We start from the raw sequence: 18,382 nt of genomic DNA, 5'->3' as shown, positions 1-18,382 counted from the left end.
TGCAAGTTCTAGTAACTAACTACACGAGGCCTCACCATACCAACTTTGAATGCAAGTGAGTTTCAATTTATTGTTGGGATTCCACTTGTTGCATGTGGTAATTTGCAACTCAACTCCATAGTCCCTAGCTAGTTTCTTACCGCCAGTCACAACCAAGCATAATAATACATTTTCATCATAGCTACCTAATTTTTCTCTGTTTTATACGATAATTAATTTGAACATACCTTCACTAAAACGGTAATTAATCTCTCTCTATAACTCCAAATTTAGTAGAGTTTGATTCTGTGAAAAACTAACTCGATTTCGGTCGGTTCGGTACCAGTTTGGTGAATTATTGATCCAAATTGAGTTCTGTGCGAAGCTTTGAACTTGAGGCTCAGAAGTAGATTTTGTGCAGAATTTTGGTGGGGGGCAAAATCCAACAAATTATAAAATAGGGGGTAAAATTCCGCATTTTTCAAAATAGGGGGGTAAAACTGCATTTAAGCCAAAAAAAAAATTATTCTGAAGAAAGCATGATGAATAATAAAGAGATATAATTAATCTTTAAATTTTTAATAAGGATAGTTTTTGATTTCAATACAAAATTAGGGATAATTTTGTCAATGTAATTAAATTTATAATAACCTATCTCACCTTCCTTCCCTCCCTCCAAATCCCCCCAATTTGGGGGAAAGCAAAAAGTTGCCATATGAAGAATTTTGCTCCCCTCCTCTCCCCTCCCCTCCAAAAAAATAAACCAAACACATAAAATCTAAAATATTTCCCCACCTCCCCTCCAAAATGCCCGAATCAAACAGACCCAACAGTGTCCCATTGGCACCACCACAAATCTTTTACACCAAAACAGTCATGAAAACAATATAGAAAAAAAAAAACGTTGCATAAAAACAAAACATCCTAAACGTGCTAGTCAATGTATATTTAATACTTTTAGTAAATATTATTAATTCCAAAAATATTTTCCTTTTGAACTTTCAATTGTTGAATAGTATTTTGTTAATTTTTTATTTTGGGTACATGTAATTTGTTATGTTTTAGTTTTTCATCACCAGTTAAATCTGTTTCGGGGTAAGTTCTAGCATCAAGTGGTTCCAACCTCCTCCCGATCGCAGTTGCGGGGATCGAACTGCGGTTCTTCCTACCAAGTTCAGAGTCAATCACCACTGAACCAACTGACGATTGTATTTTTTTTTTTACATGTAATTTGGTATGTTTTATTATCCTACAATTGTATTTTTTTTTGACAAAATATCCCACAATTGTATTAAAAACTTACTTTTGTGAAAACTAAAGAATACTCATAACTTAAGATTAGTTCTTAAAATATTCATACAAATATCCATAATATCTACATGATAACATGAATTAATTTGATGCCTGATTTAATAATCTAATAAGAAATATAGAGTATTAACACATTTGACAGAGACATTATATTATATATGCAAAAGGGCTGAAGTTCGAACTTCAGTCATCTCATTTATTCACCGTGGAATTTCTACTATTTATCAATTATACATTTGTCAATTACTCATATTTTTTAATAAAACTAATTAATGCTATATATTTGGAATATCAAAGTTTGTTTTTTTTGTACATAATATATTAAATTTATTGGAAAGGGAAAGTATGTGAAAAAAAAAGAATTTATTGATTAATTAAAATGAGGGTATAATAGAAAAAATGTGTAAAAATAAAAAAAAAAACGCTTAAAAAGGAATAGAGGAGTACGAGTACCCGTTAATATCATTGAATAAATATATATTTGCACCGACAATGTAAACTTATTTTATAATTTTTTTTTTCTTAAGCATTATTTTTTACGGTTATCCAATAACAATAGTGTATTTCGCCATTTCACCTCGGTGCATTCACTTTAATGACATCACATTAGAAAAATAGAGAATTTTTATTGGACGTAGGACAAACATATCCATTAAACACATAAATATATATGTTGATTATAAAAAAAAAAAAACATAAATATATATGTTATCTTTATTTTATAAAAAAAACAGAATGAAGTATTTGATTTGATTTGATTTTATAATAAAAAAATAAAAAATAGTAAAGAAGAAAACAGTGGAATTTATTAAGAGTGAAAAGGTGAATAGCATTGGCGTTGAATGTGTTTTTGTTTGTTGTTGTTGTTTAAGATCATTGTGCAGCGTTACGATTGTGGTATAACAAGCAAAACAAAGGTGTATAGAGAAAACAAAATCAAAATCAAAATCAAAATCAATCTCAATTCTCTTAACTCCAAAATCAATTAATCGAAACCAACCCATAACCATGTCGGAAATCGCCAGCACAGATCCCGAAGGTGTCGACGGAGTTCGCATGACATGGAACGTTTGGCCACGCACCAAAGTAGAAGCAAGCAAATGCGTGATCCCACTCGCCGCCACAATCGCTCTCATCCGTCCATCTCCCGACATCCCCCGCCTCCCTTACGCTCCTCTCCGTTGCAAAACCTGTACCTCCGCTCTCAACCCTTTCTGTCGCGTCGATTTCACCGCTAAGATCTGGATCTGTCCTTTCTGTTTTCAACGTAATCATTTCCCTCCTCATTACAACGCTATTTCTGAAACAAATCTACCTGGTGAACTTTACCCTCAATATACAACCCTTGAATATGCTATTCCTCATTCTGATCCTAATCCGATTCCTTCACCTGTTTTTCTTTTTCTCCTTGATACTTGTATCATTGAAGAAGAGATCAATTTTGTTAAATCTGCTCTTGGTCGTGCTATTGGTCTTTTACCTGATAATGCTCTTGTTGGATTTCTTTCTTTTGGGACTCAGGTTCAAGTTCATGAATTGGGATTTTCTGATATGTCTAAGGTTTATGTTTTTCGTGGTTCTAAAGAGATTCCTAAAGATCAGATTTTAGAACACCTTGGTCTTGCTTCTTCTGTTGTTTCTGGTAGGAGACCTATTAAGGGTGTTGCTCCTTTTCCTAATTCTGGTGTTTCAAGGTTTTTATTGCCTGCATCTGATTGTGAATATACTCTCAATGCGGTAATGCGCCAATGCTTGTTCCATTTCAATTCATGATGATTCATTCATTCATTCATTGATTTCCATTAATTCCGTAAATCTGATTGTGTTTTGTTTTCTTTTTTACAGCTGTTAGAGGAATTGCAGAGAGATCAGTGGCCTGTTCCACCTGGCAAACGTCCTGCTCGCTGCACTGGTGTTGCATTGAGTGTTGCAGCTGGATTGCTCAGTGCTTGTAATCCTGGGACTGGGGCTAGAATCATAGCTTTGGTTGGAGGGCCATGCACTGAAGGACCTGGCACGGTATGATATAATAGTAATTTTTTATTTTTTGCTGTATAATTGATTAATTGGCTGTTTCTGTGCTATGGTTTTTGTTTTGGGTGGAAAGAAAGCTAGTTAGTGATAGGAAAATGGTGTTAATTGTTTATCAAGCTTTTTCATCATTAGGAGTGGAATGATTTGTTAGGCGTTTCGGTATCCATGTTTCATGGTTGTGTTGGTAGATGATGATAAATTGATAATGTACTTGCAATCAGATTATTGTTGAGAAATTTAAATATTTATGTTTTGTCATGCATGATAGAGATGGCTTTTTTTTTTGTTGGGGTATTGAAAGTTCAAATTGTTGTGTGGTAAACTTTGAATAACATACAGGGAACTATGGTTTATTTTCTGCTTGTTTTTGTTTATGTTGACAATCACTGAATCATCCATCCACAGAATGTCTCTGATGACGAGATTTTGATTACATTTTGATTTTGCAGATTGTGTCGAAAGATCTATCTGACCCGGTGCGTTCTCATAAAGATCTTGATAAAGATGCAGCACCTTACTTTAAGAAAGCTGTCAAATTTTACGAGGGTCTTGCAAAACAGCTGGTTAGCCAGGGTCATGTTTTAGATGTTTTTGCATCAGCACTTGATCAGGTTTGTGCCACTTTAATAATTTTCTCATACTTTTATAATAATGATTTCTCTTGTTAGTTGGATAATGGAATGCATGCGTGCAGATCATACATAGTGCTCAGTAAGACTGCTGAAACATGTAGTGTTAGTTCTGATAATCAAATATAAAATTACCATGCAGCTCAATTTTTCCAAATTCCACATTGGAAGGCATCAATCCAGCATTTCTGCTGTGTGGTTTGACAGTTTCAATACTTTAGGTTTTTTTGAAAATGTTCTTCTTAAACAATTTTGTGCTCACTTGGATACGCTTTGAAATGCAACAAGTCATTCTTTTTTCTTTTTTTTTTAAATAGAATTTCCAAATGTCTAATTTTGTTTTGATATATACCAAGTTAAAGAGTACTTTTTTCTTAAAATTAGCCTAAACAAACCGCCCTCAACATCACAAGTGGAGTACTTTTTCTTGATTTAATTTCATAAACATGCGTTATAATTTATACCGTTTTTGTGATACATTAACTACAACCGTGTTACCCATAAGATTCCTTATGGGAAAGTTTTTGGGATTAAGTAAGTATATATTCTGAACTTACCTTTGTTTCTCCCTATCTGGAACCGCTTGGCTACAAGACCTGAAAAGCTATATATTCAATGTGGTTAATATATCCATCTGGTTGTTCATATTGACGGCATCGAGTTTACGAATTCGTTTATCTTCTTGAGAGAATAGCTGATAATTCTCGCTGTAAATTGCAAGGAAGTTTTTGTTTATGTTATGCAGTAGTAATTCATGAATATTGTTAGTATATCATCACAATGTTGCACTGAATTTGAAAAACAATTAGCAACTAATTTGCTATTTTTTTGTTTTGTGCTGATTCATGGATGTTTTAAATTTATAAGGTTGGAGTTGCAGAAATGAAAGTCGCAGTTGAAAGAACTGGTGGCCTTGTTGTCCTTTCTGAAAGTTTTGGTCATTCAGTCTTCAAGGACTCTTTTAAGCGTGTTTTTGAGGATGGGGAGCAATCTCTCGGTCTTTGTTTCAAGTGAGCATTCTCTCATTTCAAATGTTTTAATGATATTTAGTTATTATTTATACAGTTCCATTTCTCTGTCCCCTTTAATGTCCCCTCCTTGCCTATTTTTATTTATTTCTTATTTTTCAAGTAATACTTGCTGGGTGCTGCAGATAATTGGGTGCCAAGTGAGATGCCATAATAACACTTATCCTTGATCAAACATGATTGCTGCTAATTTATTTTTTTGTTTCAGTGGAACCCTTGAGATAAATTGCTCAAAGGAAATCAAAATTCAGGGAGTCGTTGGACCTTGCACATCGTTGGAGAAGGTTAGATGATCTATGTTTCGAACTCCTCATTTTGTGTTTCTCATTGATTCTGGAATTAGAGATTGTGTTTGGTTAATGAACTAAGACTGAATCGTAGTATGATATTTCTTGATTTTGATTGTTGCTATAACACTGCAGAAAGGGCCTTCTGTTGCTGATACTGTCATAGGAGAGGGCAACACAACAGTATGGAAGATGTGTGGCCTTGACAAGAGTACATGCTTGACTGTGCTGTTTGATCTTTCATCAAGTGACCGTTCAAATGCTTCAGGTGCTGCTGTCAACCAACAACTGTACCTGCAGTTCCTTACAAGGTTATGTTTGGGAAATTTCATAAATAGGATCTTAATATATGATTTTGTGTGTCTTCCTACTATATCATTGGGTCTTGAGCATTAATAATGGTCATGGTCTTATTGCAGTTACCAGAGCCCGGATGGTCAATTAGTGCTTCGTGTGACAACAGTAACTAGAAGATGGGTAGATAGTGCTGTTAGCACTGAGGTAGTTCCAGTCTTTTTTTTTTTGTCAGTGGCTGCGGATGGCAATTTTGTTTGTCAATGTGAATGAAATTCTTTATCATGTTGTAAAGAAGCATGAAAATTTTACTCTTTCTTCATTCTGTCAAATATCATTTTCAAGCTATGTCATATGTAGAGTTGTGAATACGTAATCTAAATGTTTTCATTTACATAGTATTTATTGTGTATATCTATGCCGTTACCTGAAAGACATTTGTTTATTCTCTAGATTGATTAATAGCAGGATTTCTAATTACTTACATTATTGTGTTATTCAGGAACTGGTTCAAGGATTTGACCAAGAAACTGCTGCAGTTGTAATGGCTAGATATGCTTCTCTGAAAATGGAGACAGAGGTATGTGATAGGTCGTCTTAATATCTGTTGTTCTCTTAGTAATTAGTATTCCTAAAATATATTCAGATGATTAATAGATCTTATTTGCTCAAGCAGCTGCTTCAAATTATATATTTGTTCAAATGGGTGCTAGTGGGGAGTTTCAGTAAAACATAAAATTAGGCCAATAGCTTTGCTTTGATATTGATGGAATTTGCGCTTGTTCCATTGTTTTGTTAATAATATGCTATGAATAACCACTTTATCAATTGTGAAATTGAAGTTGTTGGTCATGTGTTAGCTGTGGAAAAATTTCAAGTCAACATTATATAAATAAATGCATTGCTGAGCATCAATTTTGTTTGATCAGGAAACATTTGACGCCACACGGTGGTTGGATAGGTTCCTCATTCGCCTCTGTTCTAAGTTTGGGGACTACCGCAAGGATGATCCATCATCTTTTACATTAAATCCATCATTTTCTCTTTTCCCCCAGTTTATGTTCAATCTCAGACGCTCACAGTTTGTACAGGTACTTGTTATTGTTGTTTTCCTCCTGTTCTGTAGTTCTGCTTGTTAGCTGATGGTAAAATATATTGACAGGTTTTTAACAACAGTCCAGATGAGACTGCATACTTTCGCATGTTGTTGAACCGGGAAAATATTAGTAACGCGGCTGTTATGATTCAGCCATCTTTAATATCATATTCATTTAATTCACTCCCTGCACCAGCATTGTTGGATGTTGCTTCCATTGCTGCAGACCGGATTCTGTTGCTAGATTCATATTTTAGTGTGGTTATTTTTCACGGGATGACAATAGCTCAATGGCGCAACTTGGGATACCAGAACCAACCAGAACACCAGGTTTGTGTGCAGTCATGTGCAGTCATGTCCTGCCAAACAAATTGTCATTACCTGAGAATTCTGTTCACGATTTATCTTCAGATTTTAGAATTTAATCTGTATGTATTCGTTAGTTTCTGTTAGTTTTTATGTGGGAGTTGTTTTGCTTAGAGGCATTTTCATAGTTGTTGTCAAGAGTTAGTTGCATTTACCACTATTCTTTTTTTCTCTCTGTTGCTAACTTTAATTTATGGTACAGGCTTTTGCACAACTATTACGAGCTCCACAAGATGATGCCCAAGCAGTTATTAGAGATCGATTCCCTGTTCCCAGATTGGTAGTGTGCGACCAACATGGTTCCCAGGTCAGTATTTTTTAGCAAGACTGATTTGAATGCTATTTGATGAGAGCCCGAAATTAAGAGTCTGAGATTAAGTAAAGAAAGAGATGAAACAGTAGAAAATAGTATGTATTCAGTAGATGATGAAAGAAAAACTCTAAAGGGAAATAATCCCAATCTACCCTAGAGCTAAGCTCGCCAGGGAAGGAGAAAATTCTCTCTCGGCCCATAACTTAACAAACCTGCCAACTAAGCAGCATAGCCCACTATTTACCATATATAGTCACCACACTCTTTATTACATGATATCCCTTTTTTGTTATCACTCCTACTCGGGTCTCTATCACTATTTGTTTGATTTTTTGTTTATGTTTCTTACCCAATTCAATCATATCACGAGCAATAATGATGTGAAGTATTTAACTTTTTTAACATCATCAGTCCCCCTCCCCCTTTTGTTGATCCCCGAGTCGAGATTTTTCATAATCGGAAACTTACCAGGGTTTCATTGTTGTCTTTAACAGGCTAGATTTTTATTAGCAAAGCTGAATCCGTCGGCAACATATAATAATGCGCACGAGATGGCTGCTGGTTCAGATGTAATCTTCACCGATGATGTTAGTCTTCAAGTTTTCTTTGAGCATCTGCAAAGGCTGGCTGTCCAATCTTGAGGGCAGATGATAGGAGAGATTGACAGTTTATGGATTATATAGACTTTGGTTTGCGGAATTCACCAATGATGTGTGTGTCCTGCATTATGCTGTTGCATTCAGTTATTTTTCCTTTCTTTCCTTTGTTCTTAACAAAGAGAAGATCAGAGCCTGCATGAATTGAAGAATAAGGGAAGCAAGACCCTGAAACACGATTCTTTAGGGTTCTGGTCAAATTTTATTTAATGGAGAAAATAAATTATTCGAAAGTACATTGAGTTTTGGTATCACGGAAAGAAAGGATAGGAAATTAAAGTTAAGAGCTGCCTGATCTGCGACAGCAGCATAGCAAACGAGGGAGATATTTTTGTTTCATATTTTTCCTATTTGTTTTGGCCCAGATATTTATTTTTTTGGGTTCCTCATCTGGATTAATTCACATAGTGGTTTTACTTTTACATGCTCCCTAGATTTGCTAAGTCATTTTATCATGTCATTGGAGTTTGATATCAGTCATTCTCTCTTTACACTGTTTTGTACTGTATATTGTGAAGTAAGCATACAGGACTCGTCATAATGGTGAAATGAACCCTGTTTGTCGTCGCTGTTTTCGTTCCTTTCTTCCAAAGTCTGCATAATCTTTGAAACGTTAAATTGCAATTTTGCTTTGCGCAGTTTTAAAGATGTGGTTTTTAACATTATAGTAATCAACGGTTGAGATTAAAGATTGGATACAGGTTTTTGACTTTTAAACTTAGCTTTGTATCTGTTTCAAAAAAAAAAAACTTAGCTTTGTATCTGTTTCATGATCTTGGCCATGAAAAGATTTATTCCTCTCATCATTTTGACACCAAAAAATCATCTTCATCAACAAAGGAAGCGACCGAAAACCACCAAAAATAAGTTCTTTCCTATTTTCCTTCAAACTGCATCGTCTCTTCAATCTTTGACAAATCACCTCTCTCTCTCTCTCTCTCTCTCTCATGAAATGACATCCTCTTGTTTTTCTGGTAAAATCCACATATAGGGTGCAAATTTTCTCCCGAAGATTCCCTCTTTCAACATACTGAATAGATTTGTTTCTAAAGTAATTTAGACCATTTCCAATGGTAGTACCTATTTCAATAAGAAATGGTACCTAATTAGGTACTACTATTTGAGCAAAAAATAATTAGGTACAACTTCTCAAATAAGCACTCTGTCTTTCATAGTATCTAATATGATTTTGTATGTGTTAGAGTGGAGAGGAGAGTGAGAGAGTGAGAGAGAATAGTTTCATCAATAAGCATTGATTTTATTGATCATATGAATACAATTTATAAAGATACAAATTGTAAGTGTATTGCTTGGTTAACAAGCTAACTAGAGTAACTAATTCAGGTTAGTTACTAACTAACCAACAAACCAAAAGTAGTTACAACAACCTGTTATAACTAACAAACTAACAACTATCTTACAAACCAAGTAACTAACAGAAACAGAGGGACAGATGCTCCAACATCTGGTACAACATCTTATGCAACTGATTGAATTGTTCTTCAACACTCCCCTTCAATTCAATCTCTCCGCTTTCACAATACCCAACATGTTCCTTAGCTCTTTAAACCTGTCAGCCCTCAGTGGCTTGGTTAAGATATCTGCTACTTGAACATTTGGTTCTACAGTGAACCACAGTTAGTTTCTCCTTGCTGACTTGATCTGTTTTCAATCTTGCAACTGGTGCCAAGCTTTCCAATTGAAAATCTGGCACATTGTGGACAGATGTTCCAATACCTGTTGCAACACCTGATTGCCACAACATTTCATTGGATTCAATGGATTGGACTTCATCTTCCATAGTTTTTCTCCACACATGTGACTTTACTGTACTAGTGCAGTTCAAGGGTTCTGTGACAACATGTAGTGCCAAATGCACTAAGTCACCATCATTTGTGATCAAGTTGTCTGAAATAGTCTCAAAGTCCTGAAGGCTTCTGGTTGATACTCTACCTCTTTCTGACCTTCTATCTTGAAATTCATCATGTGCTACTGTTGGTTCAATTTTTTGCAGTAGCTTGTGGACTGTCAGTTGTCTCTTGATCTTCAAAAGTGAATGGTAAGGCACGTTCTGAGCTTATGCCTGCAGCTTCCCAATTCCATTGTTCTTTTTCATTGATTGTCACATTTCTGCTTGCTATAACCTTCTTAGTGACTGAATTGTATAGCTTGTAAATACCTGCAGTGTGGTAACCAATCAGAATTAGAGCTTCACTTTTGTCATCCATCCTTTTTTCTTTCTGACCTGGTATGTGTATGTAGCATAGGGAGCCAAAAATTCTTAAATGCTTCACAGATGGAGTTGAACCACTCCATATAGCCTCTGGCACTTTGTTTAAGCATTTAGTTGGACATCTGTTCAACACATAACAGGCAGTTGTTACTGCTTCTCCCCAAAATGACTTAGGTAGCTTCTTCTCATTCAACATGCACCTTGTCATTTCCATAATGGTTGTGGTCCTCCTTTCACATACTCCATTATGTTGAGGTGTAATTTCATGTGAAATACACTCCTTTTTGCAAAAACTTCTGAAGTGGTGAGATGTATACTCACCTCCTCCATCACTTCTTAATACCTTTATCTTACTCTCTGCTTGTTTTTCAACTACTGCTTTGAACTTTTGAAAAACTACCAGCACTTCATCTTTACTTTTCATGGGATACACCCACATCATTCTACTGAATTCATCAACAAAATACACAAAGTATCTATTTCCTCCTAATGATTCAGTAAAAGGACCACATACATCACTGTGTACTACATCAAGCTTGTCCCTAGCTCTTACTGATATATGATCAACACAAGATTTTCTTGATTGCTTGTCAACCAAGCAATTTCTGCACATATCCTTTGGCACTCTAATTTCTGGTAATCCATGGACCATATCTTTATTTTTCAAATTACTGAGGCTTTTGAAATTTAGATGTCCATACCTTAGATGTCATAACCATGTTGCGTCATGGATAGCTTTGCTAGCAAGGCAGTGTGAATCTGAAACTGTAAATTGGACTTGAAATGTCCTACTCTGAGACAATGGAGCATTCAAAATCAGCTTGTGTTGAGCATTGAAAACCTTCATTTCATTGTTCCCTAAATGCATTGTGAATCTTTTTTCAACTAATTGACCCATATTGAGTAAATTGCTTTGCATATTAGGAACATACATCACTCCTGTGATTAGTGCTTGATTACCAGCATTTCCTTTGACCAATACATCACCTACTCCTTCTGATGTAATTGTCCTGTTATCTGCAAATATGATGATGGATTTTCTTGAGCTATCATAGTTGATTAACCAATCTTTATGGCTTGTCATATGATTAGAACAACCAGTGTCAAGATACCATAGCTTGGAGTTATCAACATCGGAGCTTGTTGTCACCATCAACAAAACATCATCTGAATCTGACTCATCATACCTTGCATGATGTGCCTCACTATCTTGCTTCTTCTTTCCCTTCCTTCTGCACTAAGAAGCATAGTGACCCCACTTTTCACAGTTGTAGCATTGAATCTTGCTTTTGTCACTCTTCTTTCCACCATTCTTGCCCTTGATGAAACTTTCTTTCTTTGAAGATTCAGGTTGATCTTGATCACCATTGTGATCATTACTGAACTCAGTCTTTCCCTTATGCTTATTCCATTTATTCTTTCCCTTACCATTCTTGTTCCATTGTCCTCCATTCTTTGCATACAAAGCTTGTTCTTGACTGACTTTGTTTTCTTTCCTTTCCTTTCTTTCTTGCAGCCTATGTTCATGTGCTTCAAGTGAACTCTGTAGTTCATTTACAGTTATTGTGGAGAGATCTTTGGATTCTTCAATTGCTACCACTATGTGATCATATTGAGGGTTCAATGTTCTGAGAACTTTCTCAATTACTAGCTGATCTGAAATTGTTTCACCATAGTTTTTCATTGAATTGACCAAAGTCTGCAATCTTGTAAAGTACTCACCAATGGATTTTTTATCCAACATGCCCAGCAATTCATATTGCCTTCGAAGAGATTGAAGTTTCACCTTCTTGACTTTATCTCCTCCACCATGAGCATTACTGAGAATATCCCAAGCTGCCTTTGCAGTCTTTGCTCCAGCAATCTTCTCAAAATTCGATGAATCCACACATTGATGGATCAAGAACAAGGCCTTACTGTTTTTCTTCTTGAGTTCTTTGAAAGCAGTTTTGTTGATCATGTGTTGCATTGGCTGCAAGGGGCTCATAAAAAGTGGTGATGAGATCTTTGTAACACCCCGTCTTTCAAAGCATAAAAAGGGGTATTATTTATTTTTTTTTTTTAACAACACGCTTAAATAAAATGGCGCGCGTGAACGCCCGCAGCTATCTCGGCAATTCGTCATTCAATAGAAAAATAAATATAACATCAACACATTATATTACAGGGCTTCCTCGAAGCAAAGTGTGTACCTGAATAATTTACACACAGCGGATACATTAAGTTCATCAACCAAAAGACACGAGTTATGAACCGAATATATCACAAGGCCAAAAGGCACTAAACATGTCTGAGTATAAATGTATAAGACATACAGTCATCCAAAATACAAACTAGGCCCTAAGCCTAACCAAAATGTAGCCTAACAAGCGCTACTCCCTACACTCCGGGATAGTCCACGAAGTCCTCGCCGTCCACACGGCCTACGGTCTCAGATGGCGCTCCATCGTCTGGGGGTGGGAGGAGCCCGCGATATGGCATGCAAAATAAGGGTCACCAACTGGAAACTAGTAATAAAATACCGAATACACATACCAGAATAGAAAGCGGTAAACACTTATCACATCCTCACACCAAGAAGAATAAATAAAGTGCACACATACCCTAATGCAAGACCTCTAATGAATGGTTGTGGCACAATCACCCAGATCGAATGCCACATGCATGAATTCCGGAAAAAGGTGGATTACACCCGGCACAATCACCCAGATCAAATGCCAACTCAATTGGTGGATACTCCGGAGTACAATCACCCAGATCAAATACCGGCTCCGTTAACGGCGGTACAATCACCCAGATCAAATACCGTCTCCGTTAAAGGCGGAAGTATCACCCGGTACAATCACCCAGATCAAATACCGACAATGTTTGCATGAGCATACGTCCCTACATATACTAATGCAACAAACATACACATATTCATAACCACATGTCAACACATATATTTCCCACATATACGTAAGACAAATAACATCGAAAACAACCAAGCACACAAGCATGGAACCACAACAAGCATAACCACAAGCATACCCTAATGCTATTGACGGAAATAAAAAGGTGCCCTTACCTCGGCGAAACTTCCAATTACAAACGATTCCGAGTTATGCAACAATTCGTGCGCCCTAAAATAGTGGAGCGTACAATCCATAAGTCACGCCCAAAGTATTATAATGAAACTAAACCTATCAACAAAGGTCTAGAGGCATCTAAGGCACTTCCTAACACTCTCGGATATTATTTCCGAGTCCTCCCCATAGTGATTAAAAATTCCCGAAGTTAAATACACTATTTTTCACAAAACAAACACATTTTCGACAAAATAGTTTTCAAACTAAAATGACCATAACTAATTCAACTCTTGTCCACTCGAGACGAACCATACGCCAAACTCTTCGTCTCGAAAAGACGGATCAAATGGTTAAGTTTTGAGGGAACTGAAACAATTTTAAATGGACGAAAATGCCCCTGCACAGTTCGTCCAGAATTGAGAAATCAAGGCATTCTCCCACAAATTTTCATTTTCAAAGCATACCATTGCTCTCTATGGTTTTAAACTTCAAAGGACACTTTCATACACTACCAAAACACTTGAAAACAACCTAAAAATTTTACGAAAATATCTCGACAAAATAATCGAGTTTTTCTTGCGTCGCAAGTTTCAAGTTTTTCTTTCCAAATACAATCCTATAATCAAACTTTGACCCACCTATGATCATTTCATCAAAGCATGCTCATTTTTCACAAAATTGTGGACTTAGAAAAATTTCACAATTTCACAATTTTTCCCCCCCCACACAAGCTCTAGGTTCTGCCCTTGAAAAACAAAGTGGCCCTTCCGCTCAAAATTTTTCGCTTCCGAGGGCATGGTAATATCCCATAATACCCCTGAGTTACTAATCCAAGCCCCAAAAAATTTTCCGGGCAAAGCCTCAAATTTCGAAAATTCAATTTTAGGTTCTTTAACACACATACAACACTAAAACCATTTTTTTCCCAAAAATTTTTGCATGGTAATTCGCCCTAGGCCACCATTGTGCCTCCCTCAAAGCCCTGACAAATTTTGAAACCTCTCCCACACTTTTCCGAAATTTCTCATGACCAAAAGTTTTGAAAATAAGGACCACACTCAAAATTTTCCAATGCAAAGTCCTAGCTAGCATCTATTAGTTCACATGGCCATGGAATTGATCAACCAAACCACTTTGAGCATCAAAACAAAAGTTTCTAAAAATATGTTCATAAAATCCTCAAGAACACACTCAAAATTATTTTTCCTTGTTTCACAAAATTAAAGCCATAATCTAACATCCATTTCTCTACTAAGCTCATAAACAACACCAAAAAGAAAAGCACAAAACAATTTTTCAAAGTTATGATCATTTCAAATAAGTTTTTCAAACCCTAACAAAAGATTTTATGAAAATCTTAATCACCATGGAAATCACAACATGCCAAGCTTAAACAAGCTTAAATACTACTCCTAAACACTTCCCTAGAACCACAAACAACCAAAACTAATTTCTAGAAAACTAATTCTCAAGAACATAACCAAAAATTCCTAGAATCATGAGTTTTAACCAAGCAAAAGACAAGGAGAAGGTTAGTTACCTTAAGAGAAGTGATTTCCTTGCAAGTTCTATGGATTTCCCTAGCTTGGAATGAGATGATTTGGTGATGAAATGAAAAATTGGTGAAGGTATGAAAATGGGGGATGGCTTCACGGTTTGGAGAGGAAGAGAAATGGAAAAATTCAGATTTTTCTAAGTCCCCCAAAGAAGCTAAACCTCCTTACTATACATTGGTCTTGGTCACTCTTGGCCATTGGATCAAAAGCACTTTCTCTAGATCAAATCCTAGCCATCCATTTTACTTTAACAAATATCTAGATATTTTCTCTCACGCCCCACAGCTCTCGCGCGCCGCGACGAGCAAAACTCGTAAAAACAGAAAACTTACGGAACGGAAGTCCGTCTCAAAATAATTCCAAAACTTATCGCCGAATCTTTTTCCGCGACTGTAATTTTCTTCCCTAACTCTTAAAAATATTCTCAGGACATATCCTAACTCGCGCAGACATATAAATCTTCTATCTAAAATTTTACTGAATTCCGAAACCGTAGAATTTTACGACAGCGGGTAAACTATTGCCCGTTTTCTCAAAAACTAGCATAACGCGAAAAATGAAATTCTAAAGACACAGGATCATCCTCATTCCTATAAGAAGACTAGGAAAACAAACCCCGTGTCATTCTGACATTCGAACACAAAACAGGCACGATCTCAGCAAAATATATCGTAATAACGACGATACTCGAACTAATAACTCTCGAACTCTAATCAACCTATCTATAACTAATGGTCTTCCATAAGACAAATCCAAATAGCATTCCTTAGCCCAACAACAAACCTCGGAAATGAAATCTACGCGAAAAACTAAGCAACAAAGGTCCTGGGTGCATAAACCCCTAAAGTCAACTAAAAGTCACAAAAGTCCACCTGTGAACAGTACCATGCGCCTATGCTCAGCCCCCATGGTCAGGTTTTGGCCTAAAATGGGCCTCTGCTGTGCCTGGCTCGAGTGCTAGGAAGTGTGGGAAAATTTCTGCGAATCCGCCTCTTACGGAAACGATCATAACTTGAGTTCTGGTTGTCCAATTGAGACGCACCAATATTCGTTGGAAAGCTAACGAAGAGATCTACAACTTTCATGTTGACCATAAAAACCAAATCAAAACGTAAAGGGGTCAAAAAGGTACGAGTTTGTTCAGACTTCAACAAAACAACCAAAACCTTGTTTTTTTCATTTCCAAACTCAACATCCTTTCCACACTTAATTTACTCCAAAAACTCATATAAATTAAAAGTGGAATTTTGGGTCTTACATTACTACCCACCAAAAAGAAGTTTCGTCCTCGAAACTAAAGTGAGAGTAATAACTTAGATTAACTTCACGAAAGTCCGCAACCTAAGTTATCACATGACGTTTCCAACATCACATTCTTCTGCCTCCGCATCATAGTCCATTTCATTAAGTTTACACGAAACAGTGACGGCTACCTTCCAAAAAGAATTTTCAAAAACTTTACGCACTACCAAAGCTGGTCAAACTAGTCCATTCCAGTCAACACGATTCCGCCTACTAATAACAAGAGATTAAGGACGATCAGTTCCTCAATTTGTCACTAGATAGTCGACAACCATGATGGTGACATAGACCATCTTTACCAAACTACAATAGCACTCTCAGCCACTTGTACTCAATTCATCTGAATCACAAAGGTCCAACGTCTTCTTCGAGGTTTTCTACATGTCTCCTCAATTCTTACTACCTCGATCTTGTCTACGAGTCGCAACCGCCCACAACATAAATACTCCGAAAGAAGTTGTCATCTCCGTAGAACCTTACAACTTCACCAATGTCCGTAAATCCCTAAAATTTTTTTTTTTTTTTTTTTTTGATCTCGTAACTTCGCCGCACCGTTCGTTCATACACTAATCTCATTCCAATCTCATTTTTAATAATACCATCCCAACATCCGGTTGGTGATTACAACTCCCCAAGTTGTCTTGGCGGTTGTCAACTTATAAAATCTTTTGTTAAATTCCCAAACCATTTTAAAACTTCGTCGAGTTTCCTTCCTCTTACCAATAAATTCTCTCTTCCTCAAAAGAGTTCGTCACCCTCGACCTCCTTAATTGTTCCAACCTCTCCTCTTTATTGTTAACATCCGATGTCCTTTATTTTCTCAACGCGCACTTTCCACTATGCTACGCCGATCTTCATTAGAACAATTACTAACCTCTTTTTTTTTTACTTCCACATATAACAAACACACCGCCATGACCTCCGTTCATGTGGTGCTTTCGACTCCTCAACATACACGCACAATCATAATTTTCCAAATTATGTGTGAGGTAATCCTTTTCGCGAATTCCTTAGTTCTCACAGGCCCCGTTGCCATGTGCTTCTCCGTTCGACCAATCCCTAATCGTCGTAACTATCTAAAGTTATAGTATTTTCTAATACTAATTACCCACTTCGCGCACAAGTTCTTGCCGCTCATCTCGACGCATCTACTTACTCAAAAAGTTCTTACTCACTTCTAGCCTTCTCTAAGATGCAACCAACACATTCCTCGTAATCGAACACTCTAAATAATTAACCATCCATGTTCCTAGTTATTAGCCCTTTATGCATAACTATCTCTAACCTTATCCTTAGAACGTCATTATGATTAACTTCCAAATTGACTCATCTTGCTCATCCATCTAGTGTCCGACACTTATTTCAAATCTTAATGTTCGTCTTCTTGAGACTACCCACCAAGAATAAATCATACGCTACCATAACTTCCGTAATAGGTCCGATACATAAATCAACTCCTTGAATCTAATCCTCAAGAACTTAAAATACTAGCCATATCATCCAAATTTCCCATTACATCTTAACATTCAACAAAATGTCCTTCCAACTATCACTCTCATTGTCTTAGTACTCTTACTAACGAACCCCTTTTTTATTCATCTACGACATTTCTAGAAAATTTTCTAAAAATTTCCGTCCATAACTTGTTTTACTCAAAAAATTTCCACTTCAACTCCTATGATATCATAAACTCAAGGTGCTACTTGATCATTCGTCCCTCTCGGTCGATCGAAATCGTTAACTTAAATGCCCATTCATACCGAGCCTCTACTCACTCATGGTCTAATCCCGTCAAACTACTTGAGAAATTTAATTTCTCTTAGGTTTTACCCGCCAAAACTAACAATTCTAGCTTACACGGCTACAACTCTCTAGGTATTTCCACACTATATACCTCTAGCATCGCTTAACATCGACACACAACTCATTTTCCAAGGTTGAACTACTCGTTCTTTACCTAAACATCCCTCCAAATTCACCCTTGATCCAAAAATTAACCAACTATATTCTTGTCTCACATCGACACCTATACTTACTATCCCCTGAACTACGCATAGTTCATCACTTATCAACGTGATATTTGTTCTCCTACCTTAAATCATCACGTGATTTACCTTAATACTCACATTTCATAATCCCATATGTCTTAAACACTCAACTTAAACCCTTAAGGTACCCATTGTCGGTATAACCGTCGTCTAGCCACGCAAGGTTCACTCACTCTTGACAC

At 36.5% G+C, this 18,382-nt stretch overlaps 1 protein-coding gene and 1 long non-coding RNA gene across 2 annotated transcripts; one reads left to right on the top strand and one right to left on the bottom strand.

Annotated features, from left to right (window-relative positions):
• The first annotated feature begins 2,022 nt into the window (after positions 1 to 2,022).
• Positions 2,023 to 8,542, top strand: LOC123908086 (protein transport protein SEC23-like). Its single transcript, XM_045958594.1, has 12 exons — positions 2,023 to 3,027; positions 3,136 to 3,309; positions 3,774 to 3,935; positions 4,821 to 4,963; positions 5,190 to 5,265; positions 5,404 to 5,579; positions 5,688 to 5,769; positions 6,065 to 6,142; positions 6,492 to 6,653; positions 6,725 to 6,988; positions 7,227 to 7,331; positions 7,832 to 8,542. Exons 1-12 carry the CDS (start codon positions 2,299 to 2,301, stop codon positions 7,976 to 7,978), a joined length of 2,298 nt encoding a protein of 765 aa, XP_045814550.1. The 5' UTR covers positions 2,023 to 2,298; the 3' UTR covers positions 7,979 to 8,542.
• A 4,093-nt stretch (positions 8,543 to 12,635) lies between these two features.
• On the bottom strand, positions 12,636 to 15,157 carry LOC123908090. Its single transcript, XR_006809555.1, has 3 exons — positions 14,835 to 15,157; positions 13,294 to 13,348; positions 12,636 to 12,676 (listed from the first exon to the last, which is right to left on the bottom strand). It is a non-coding gene; the product is annotated as an uncharacterized LOC123908090 (long non-coding RNA).
• Between the last annotated feature and the right edge of the window lie 3,225 nt (positions 15,158 to 18,382).

This window comes from Trifolium pratense, linkage group LG2, assembly GCF_020283565.1.
Source record: "Trifolium pratense cultivar HEN17-A07 linkage group LG2, ARS_RC_1.1, whole genome shotgun sequence".
NCBI classification, from domain to species: Eukaryota; Viridiplantae; Streptophyta; class Magnoliopsida; order Fabales; family Fabaceae; genus Trifolium; species Trifolium pratense.
The sequence above is the reverse complement of the archived record's forward strand: the minus strand, read 5'-3'. Positions and strand labels throughout refer to the sequence as shown.